Source organism: Homarus americanus, unplaced genomic scaffold (assembly GCF_018991925.1).
Source record: "Homarus americanus isolate GMGI-L3 unplaced genomic scaffold, GMGI_Hamer_2.0 scaffold36264, whole genome shotgun sequence".
Taxonomy (NCBI): domain Eukaryota; kingdom Metazoa; phylum Arthropoda; class Malacostraca; order Decapoda; family Nephropidae; genus Homarus; species Homarus americanus.
In genome coordinates this window covers 13,126-23,039 of record NW_024729327.1, presented here as the reverse complement: position 1 = coordinate 23,039, position 9,914 = coordinate 13,126, and the positions used below count along the sequence as shown (strand labels likewise).

The 9,914-nt window shown below is 44.5% G+C and overlaps 2 protein-coding genes across 2 annotated transcripts; both read left to right on the top strand.

The window, feature by feature from the left end:
* Positions 1–476: 476 nt before the first annotated feature.
* On the top strand, positions 477–6,292 carry LOC121866702 (vesicle-trafficking protein SEC22b-A-like; the record flags this gene model as incomplete). Its single annotated transcript, XM_042366411.1, is given in 3 exon segments — positions 477–637; positions 4,745–4,891; positions 5,897–6,292. Coding segments are annotated over 3 exon segments (457 nt in total), but the record flags the coding sequence as incomplete, so codon positions are not given.
* Positions 6,293–8,773: 2,481 nt separating this feature from the next.
* On the top strand, positions 8,774–9,496 carry LOC121866701 (protein TRACHEARY ELEMENT DIFFERENTIATION-RELATED 7A-like). The gene has a single exon (XM_042366410.1). The coding sequence runs from the start codon at positions 8,774–8,776 to the stop codon at positions 9,494–9,496; it is 723 nt and encodes a 240-aa protein (XP_042222344.1).
* Positions 9,497–9,914: the final 418 nt, after the last annotated feature.

Genomic DNA, 9,914 nt, shown 5'->3' with positions numbered 1-9,914 from the left:
TCAGAACTCATGCAACCGAAAGTGTGTTCCCCAGTGTTATAGTTCATTCATGTCATGAATGCACATACAGGTAATCGAATAGAAGAAAATGTTTTTGCTATATTATTCCCAAACGTAGTCACCAATTTGTTTTTATTACACATATGCGAAAAATCGTGTTTTTTAAACTACTCTCAAAACTAATTAGATTATTGTTTCTTTTTCCCGTTATTTTTACATTATCGGCTACGAAAAAAAATCAGTATTCATATACTGTACACTGTATAGCATATCGAACTTCATTGCTTAGATCGCAGAGAGTATTTGTAGTTGATAAATAGATACAGTTTTCAGTATTATCGCCATACAAGTTCACATGTTTCAAAGTACACTATACTGCACATGGACTGTGCATCACCAGCTTACTGTTTTAATAATTTTGATCATCGTGTTCTTATTTTCTTACCAATCACTTATCTCATAGTCTCTCCTAACAGTTACTTGATACAACTAGATGTCATCTACATCGCCATTTGTGAGAAGTCGACAAGCCAAGAGCGAGCTTTCACCTTCCTGCAGCAGGTGGCCCAGGAATTCTTCACGCAGTACGGCGACCGCGTCAAGCAGGCGACCAGACCCTACTCCTTCATCGAGTTTGGTGAGTGAAACGGAGAAAAGATTGAGTGAGGCAGAGCGAGAAACAGAGACCTATTCAGGACAGTATACAGGACCGGATTCAGGAGTGGGTAAAGTGGGCCGCTGCCCAGGAGCCTCCACAATCTGGGGGCCTCCACATATCAGGGCAGGTCGAATTGAAACCACATGAATGACTCCAGTCATGTCTCACTCTTGTGTATGTGTGTGTGTGTGCTGAGAATTTGTACACTATCAATAAATATTGTTACGACCGTGTCGTATTTTTCTATTTTTTTTATATAACATGTTGTTCCATATTATTCCTGTAATGATGTGTTAAATTTACTATTATATATTCTAGTCGCCTTACCCTGTGCTGTTAAGGTTTTAACTGTCATTATTTGTTCAAGCCCATCTTATTTCTTTATTTAGTATTGTAACAAGTATTCTTTGTTCTCTACGACCATCTGCATCGTTAAACGACCCACCGGCGGGTCGCGTGGCGGGAGCCGACCTTATATATAGGACCCACCAACTGACGGTGTTAGTTCAGTCCTCTTGTCATACAGTTCACATCCTTTGAGTGACACTCGTCACCTGTTTCTTATACTTAATTTATTTGTGTTGTTCCTGTCGCCACCAATGTGGTATATCTATGTGAGTACCTATTTATGTCCATCAGTATTTGCTTAGTTACATTTAAGTAATTCAGTGTTGGTTTCACGTTAGTTAATTTCAGTGTTAGTTTTTATATGTTTATGCAGTGTTAACGTAGTCCAATGCTTTATTTTTATTCTTTAGATGTTTCGATGTTTAGTATCATTTGTGTCTTAAAAGTTTCGATGGTGAATCAATTTGTTGACAGCCTACGAGGCTCTTTATTGTGTTAATATTTAATTAATTAAATTCTTAAAGGTTTACTTTATTTATTTTTATTCCCTTTTAATTTACGTCACTTTTTTGTTTGGTTACGCCTAGAACCTGGATATTTAAGTAAATTAAGAGACGGCGTAACAATATACAGTTAATTAAAAATTTCTCAATGTTCTAATTTCCTCAATATAACTGCATATGGCTTCAAAATTTTCCAAAGAAGTGTTCAAATTTCAAAATTTTCCCGGGGGGCTTACAGCGCCCCCCCGGAACTCTCAGATATTAAGGCTCGCTTCACTCGTCACCCCACCCTCTTGGGTAGTTATAATGAGGGGGGGCCTCCACAAAGAGGCTGCCCATGGGCCTCCACAGGTCTAAATCCTGCACTGACAGTGTACAGAATTTTTATATGGTATCGGTGTATTGGTCTTAGGAATAATTAACCTTCATGAAGACTGTATCTTAATGATAAAATAAAAGGTAAAATCTAACCTCTTAAACAAGTGTACAGCAACACAGAAGGGTACGGAATTCTGGGAAGTGTCCCAGCGTGGATCGGGGAGTTTCTCCACGAAATCGTCATGTGTACCTTTGACAAGCGGGGTACCACATAGCAATGTAATAGGCCCGTTGTTGTTTGTTTTATGAATGGCATGCTAGAAGCTATACACTCCTCCATACAAATGTTTGCGGACACATCCTACACCAACAGAAACAACTCATCCTACACCAACAGAAACAGCAACTCTACACCAACAGAAACCACAACACATCCTACACCAGCAGAAACAGCAACTCTACACCAACAGAAACAACAACACACTCCTACACCAACAGAAACAACAACACCACTCTACACCAACAGAAACAGCAACACCACTCTATACCAACAGAAACACTATAGGAATATATGAGCCTTAATTGACAGCATATCGGTGTTCAATTCTAGCCACCTCCTTGTCATGGGGGACTTTAACTATGGCTACATCGACTGGAGAAATGAAACCACGCCAAATGTCCTTAATAATCCCGCTACTGTAGGTGCGAGCGATCCATGTACAGAATATATTGATAACCACATATGAAACAAGCATATATATTTATATGTATATATATACTGTGTGTGTGTGTGTGTGTGTGTGTAATAATAATAATAATAATTAACGGTTTATTGAAAAACTTGTGCAGCCCGAGGGCTGAAAATATACATTGGACAAAAATGACTTATTACATTCAAAGACATGGGGTGGGTGGGTCGTTTAACAAAAGCTTTCAATACTGAAAGAAGAGGGAACATGAATTGAACATACAAATTATTTTAGTTTACAGTTGATGACCGGGGCATGGGCTGGTCATTTTTTTTATTTATTGGGCACCCCCTACATCCTTGTGTAAGGTGAAGCACAGGAGCGTTTACAGCACCCAACAGGGAAGCATGCTAAGTTCATGCTTGCCTTATGTCCGATGAGTTAAGGGCATAGAAGCCTGAAGAGTCAATAGTTTTTTATGTCTAAGCAAGTTATTGGAAGCTCCAACAACTTGTCCCTGAATACGAATTCGTAACTTTCGATTTATAGCAAGTACCTACTTTGCTGCTAGGTGAACAGGAACCAGGGGACTAGGAAAAGTGTCCAAACAACTTCCGCTGGCCCGGGAATCGAACCCGTGACATCTTGCTTGCGAGGCAAGAGTGGTACCGTTCCACCAGCACCCCCCAGGCTGGTCATTGAGACACCAGGTGGTGTGGTGTTCACATGGTGTAGTAACTCGTCCACGGATGTTGATATAAGAACATAAGAAAATAAGGAGTCTGTAATAGGCCGGTTGGCCTGTGCATGGCAGCTCCTCTCGAGAGTTACTACCACTCTCTATCATCCATGAATCTATCTAGCCTCCTTTCAAAACTTTCCAGCGTTCCAGCACTTACTACAAAGTTGCTAAGCTTGTTCCACTCGTCCACCACCCTATTTGTGAACCAGTTCCTTTCTATCTCCCTCCTAAACTTATCCAACTTAAATCCGTTGCTACGAGTCCAATCCTGCTCGGATATTATAAAAACTTTATCTATATCTCCTCTATTGATTCCTTTCACCCACTTAAATACTTTTATCATATCTCCCCGCACTCTTCGTCTTTCTAGGGAATGCAAGTTTAGTTTCTTTAACCTATCCTGATATGGATGGTTTCTAAGTCCCGGAATCATATTCGTCGTTCTTCGCTGCACCGACTCCAGTGAATTGATATCCATTCTATGATATGATATGAAGGACCTCACGTGGTCATGGAGACATCGGGTGGTGTGGTGTTCACGTGGTGTAGTAACTCGTCCTCAGGTGTTGATATGAAGGACCTAACGTGGTAAAAAAAAAAAAGTGAATACCCTCCCAGCCACACAAGGACCTGGAAGGGCTCACTAATTCCATCGCAGTAAAAAAAAAAATATATATAATAAGCAGGACTATATAAATAAACCAATATTAATACAAAGGTCTGACGACCCAAGGGAGCAAAACAAAGATAAAACACCAATAGGAAAGATGAAGTGATCTGGTTGAGCCCAGATTCTTTCTACTCCTGCTGTATTTCAGTTTCACCACTTTTTCTTCAACCCCTAATAATCTTCTTTCACCTCATAACTCATGACTCCAAAGCCAAGCGACACCGGGTGGTGTGGTGTTTACGTGGTGCAGTGCCTTGTCCTCGGGTGTTGATATGAAGGACCTCACGAGGTCATGGAGACACCGTGTGGTGTGGGGTGGTGTTACAGTACCTCACTCTCTCTGCTCGGTGATGTGTTATCTCCTAGTCAGGTGCATAGCCGGTCTGCTATTGTTCCCAGGGTGGACGGATTAACACCATCTGGTCAGAGGATGATTCCCAGGGGTGTTTATCTCACTGGTGGGTCACGGCTCTCACTGGTACTGTCTAGTGCTGAATTCACTGGCTTAAACACTGTTCATCACTGTTCCACACTGATCCCACTTCTTTCCGAAACGAAATTGTCACTTTTGATTATGTTGATATCTCGGTGGTGAGGATGGGTCGGGGAGAGGGACTTGGGGAAGGGGCCAACATGGCAAAGTGGGGCAGCTGCACAACAGGAGCAGTGCTTGACAAGGTCTTGACCCTACGGTGGTCAAGGATATGTGTGTGTGTGTGTGTGTGTGTGTGTGTGTTTATGTTTATACGCCTAAGCACAGCTCCATACTGTAATAAAGTTACCAGTTATTTCCAACAAGACCTCTTGCTCCTGCAGATACCACTCTGCAAAAATTGCGTCGGTCGGCTGGGGGACGCAGAAGGGTGTTCGGGATGACCAGCCTTCAGTCTGAGCTGCAGGACGTCCACACCATTTTCAGGGACAACATAGACAATGTTCTGGAGCGCGGTGTCACTCTCTCAGGTTAGTCACAATTTACAGATAGTGAATGGGGTAACTTCGGTGTATTAATTAACATTATCCTAATTTTCATTACGTATCACCTTACTTGTTCGGGCATTTGGTCGGTTCTTTGTTACTTTGTTATGAACTTTATTGCCAGATTAGCCGGAGAAACCTGCGACATATGGTAGGGTGACTCTAAGGGGCATACAAAACTGAATTGAATGATGCTGCTGGGAGAAATATTATCGAGTGCAAGAAATGGTGAATACAGGTGAACGTATTGTTTATGAAAGTCTTGAGTCAGGGGTTAAATATATTTGTTAAAAATACTGTATGGATTATTTATCAAAGCTAATACAGTACTTGTATTGTACGGAGATGATTGATTGCCTTAAGGAAGAAAGACTTTGGCGTGTTTCTTAAAACTGATTACTACAGGTGTGAAAATATGTCATTGAATAATGTACTAATATAGTATTAATATTTTTAAAAAGTTCAGTAAGGTACACTTAAGAGCCCATACATGCCTGCCTGGTACAGTACTTGCCTGACCGACTGGTAGACTAGTGAAAAACAGGAAAAATTTAAATTAAGAATTTTAAGGAGAGTCGGATCTGTAAAAATGAAACTCTGGAAGATGAAAGTGGAGCAGTGTAAAATGTAGAATTTGTAAGTGCATTGGAATGAGTTGTGGGAATTACCAAGTAGAGTTTCTTGCACTGTAAGAACAAAAGGCACAAAATGATCGATTGATTGAAGTTTGTTAAATAAAAATCATTAAATAAGATTCAAAATAGGTTCACTGTGCAGTTGGCAAACAGTATACAGGTTTATCAAAGGCGCACCCATATTTCCAACGTTTAAAAAGCCAAAAACATCTGGACACAGGTTGATAATTTCGAGAAAAGGTATATTTTTTAACTGTTACACTCCCTGCTACTTTTAACACATCTAATGAATCATTTAGCCTTTTGGATACAACAAAACTTAATATTATTATAGTTCCGATCATCATTTCGGCAGATCTGGAAGGCAAAGGATCGGGCTTGAGAGTGTTGTCGCAGGAGTATCGCAAGGACGCCCAACGCCTTAACCTGCGAACATTCTACACTAAGGCCGTGGCTGCGTCAGTCATCGCCCTTGTTTTGATTTTCTATTTCTTTTTTTTGTAGACACTTTTTAGGTGACATTTTTTGTATAGTTAATTTCTGAAGGTTCTTTGTGGTGGAAACCACTAAAAGTACTTTTGTAAATTAACGAGAAATTTATATTTGTGTGTGGTTATAGGTGAAAATTATTTATATTGTAGATTTAAAAGTCTTGTGATACTGAAAAGAGGATGATATATTATTTGTAAAAACAAGTTATTTGTACTGCAGTGCAGTATTATGTTTTATATAAATAAAACTCACATCTGTATGCACTGATTGTTGATCAGACCACAGCTTACAACCCAGAGAATTACAACACATATAGCAGTAAGTAGATGCCCTCGTGGTAACCCACATACCAAGTCGACACACCCTACAGTCCCAGGAGACCTGACCTCCGCCACTAATTACTTGAGTTAGCCAGGTGATATGACCTACAACCACACCTTGCCAAGAGGTCATTCGCAGGCTGGTTCTCCTCCATAAAAAGGCCCTGCAGTCCCGTCCATGGGTCATTCCGCCATTCTTGTCATTCTTGTCTGTCATTCTATTCATTCACCCATTGCTCCAGACTTCACTGTCACGTCACTATCGACAGAGGACAGAGTCACGCTCGTCCTCCCTCAGGTCGGGAGGGAGACTTCCTCCCCGACCCCCGCGTCACCAGCTAAGCAGAGTCTCCCATAGGAGACAGTCCAGAAGCACCTGCTGGGCCTCCCTCAGGTTACACGAGTCGCTATCCATAGGGTGAGTTACTTATGGTGGGAAATGTATTCATTTTATGTTTGTGTCCGAGAGTCAGTGTCTAGTAACATAAATATGATGTTCTAGTAAATTCGATATAATATTGATATTAATGAGTCTGTGTCACTGAGTGAATAATAAATAGCTGTACTTTTGAGAGGTGGTTTTTGAGAAGATGTCCCCTAAGGTAATATAAGTGAAAGTAACTAGCCGGTAACGCTATCTACTTCCTTCACTATACGACTCTACTACTATAAACTCCTACTTAACCTCTTCATGAGTTTTTGACTCATTACAATAGTCTTGAACTGAATAATGCAAATTTAATTCATTTCAAGGACTCTCAAAAATAAAACAATAAATTTACATTTAAATTACAATACTTGAAGAATTATAAAAAAATTAATCCATTTGTAGGACATCCTGTTTGCACAGTTGTCCCAGCAGTAGGTATATTGTATATTTTGCTTATCACCTACTCCTTTAAAAGGTACATGTTATCAGGGTATTGTAGGAGATACTCTTCCCTACAACTGCCACTGCCGTCAGTCGCTGATCAGCCGATCTCGCGGCAAAGTTTCTCTGACAATTCCAGTCGTCTAGACTCGCAGTGGGAGGGGGGAGGGGGGCCGACACCGGCGACGCTTACTTCCGGTTTTACTTCCGGTGGACGTGTATATAAGCTCACAGCGTCGCCGGGAAATTAATTTCTACCAAGAGCTCTACAACACACAACATCTCCTTCAAAGAAGCTCCTGCACAGCAACTCCTCTACTATGCAGCAACTTCCCAGCACCAGACTATTTTGTATATAATATATTTATATAGAGAAAACGCCATAGATGAGTTTCCCTTCTCACCCTCATCCTATGTGTGATTCAACGTCACGAAACCCCACAGTAATATTTTTTTTTTTTTTTAAAGAGCATCTTTATATTTTGTACCTATTTTTCCACATATTCTCCCAATACGAATTTTCTTATTCTTGTGAAAAATTAACTTGGCTGACTTGGTAACCAATTTTTTTATTTCTTTCTTCACCTCCTCATTATTCGAAAAATGCTTTCCATATAAACCTGTTTTGGCCAGAAAACACATGTGGTAGTATGATGGTGCGATGTATGGACTATGTGGAGTTCGTAGGTTTTCCAAAAAATTCTGTTCAATGTTCTGGTGTAATGTGTGTGTTGAAATTTCGACAGGTCATCCAACATGAGTTTCGTCCACAGCACACCCTCTCCCGCCACACCCCACCCTCTCTCGCCACACCCCACCATCGCCCTCCACACCATACCCTTGCACTTCATACCCTGCCCTCACCCCCCCACATTCCACTCTCGCCTCCCACAACCCACCCTGGCCCTCCACATCCCACCCTTGCCCTCCACATCCCACCCTTGCCCTCCACATCCCACCCTTGCTCTCCACATCCCACCTTCGCCCTCAAAAATCCCACCGTCGCCTCCTCATCCAAACCTCGCCCTACACATCCCAACCTCACCCTCCACATCCCACCCTGGTCCTCCACATCCCACCCTGGCCATCCACATCCCACCCTCGCCCTCCGCATCCCCCCTCGCCCTCCACACCCCACCGTCGCCCTCCACATCCCACCCTCTCCCTCCAAATCTCATCCTGGCCCTCCACATCCCACCGTGGCCCTTCATATCCCACCCTGCCCTTCATATCCCACCCTAGCCATCCACATCCCACCGTCGCCTTCCCATCCCACCGTCCACATCCCACCGTCGCCTTCCACATCCCACCGTCGCCTTCCACATCCCACCCTGGCCCTCCACATCCCATCCTGGCCCTCCACATCCCACCCTGGCCCTCCACATCCCACCCTGGCCCTCCACATCCCACTGTCACCCTCCACATTCCACCCTGGCCCTCCACATCCCATCCTGGCCCTCCACATCCCACCCTGGCCCTCCACATCACACCCTGGCCCCTCCACATCCCACTGTCACCCTCCACATCCCACCCTGTCCCTCCACATCCCATGCTGGCCCTCCACATCGCAACCTCGCCCTCCACATCCCACCCTGGCCCTCCCATCCCACCCTGGCCCTCCACATCCCATGCTAGCCCTCCACATCGCAACGACCTCCACATCCCACCCTGGCCTCCACATCCCACTGTCACCTCCACATCCCACCCTGGCCATCCACATCCCATGCTGGCCTCCACATCGCAACCTTGCCCTCCACATCCTACCCTGGCCCTCCACATCCCATGCTGGCCCTCCACATCCCACCCTGGCCCTCCACATCCCACCCTGGCCCTCCACATCCCACCCTGGCCCTCCACATCCTACTGTCACCCTCCACATCCCACCCTGGCCCTCCACATCCCATGCTGGCCCCCTCCACACGCAACCTCGCCCTCCACACCCCACGTCGCCCTCCACATCCCACCCTGGCCCTCCACATCCCACTGTAGCCCTCCTCATCCCACCCTGGCCTCCACACCCCACCGTAGCCCTCCACATCGCAACCTCGCCCTCCACATCCCACCCTGGCCTCCACATCCCATGCTGGCCCTCCACATCGCAACCTCGCCCTCCTGTAGCCTCCACATCCCACCCTCGCCCTCCACATCCCACCCTGGCTCTCCACATCCCACTGTCACCCTCCACATCCCACTCTCGCCCTACGCATCCCAACCTCGGCCTCCACATCTCATCCTGGCCCTCCACATCCCAACCTTGCCCACCACATCCTAGCCTCGCCCTCCACATCCTACTCTCGCCCTACGCATCCCAACCTTGCCCTCCACATCTCATCCTGGCCATCCACATCTCACCCTTGCCTTCCACATCCCACCCTTGCCCTCCACATCCCAACCTCGCCATTTCACAAAGTCAGATAGTCTTTTGTTTCTAAACGGACTATACATATTTTATGAAGGAGTGTGTGCTTGTGTGTGTAAAAGAGTAATTTATTTATATATACAGTCTATATATTTGTGCGGTATATCAGGGTATATATATGTGTGTCAGGGTATATTATTGTATAAGGGAGAATTTTTAGCGACGATTTGGTGAAGATGGTGAAGTGGACGTCTCCCCTACAACTGCGTAGCCGCATTCGAATGCCACAGTATCCTAGCAACCAAACGAGCGGCCCAGGGGGGGGGGTGTA

Excerpts from the sequence above, each read along its gene's own strand:
- LOC121866701 (XM_042366410.1), top strand. The coding sequence starts at position 8,774 with ATGCTGGCCCTCCACATCGCAACCTCGCCCTCCACATCCCACCCTGGC.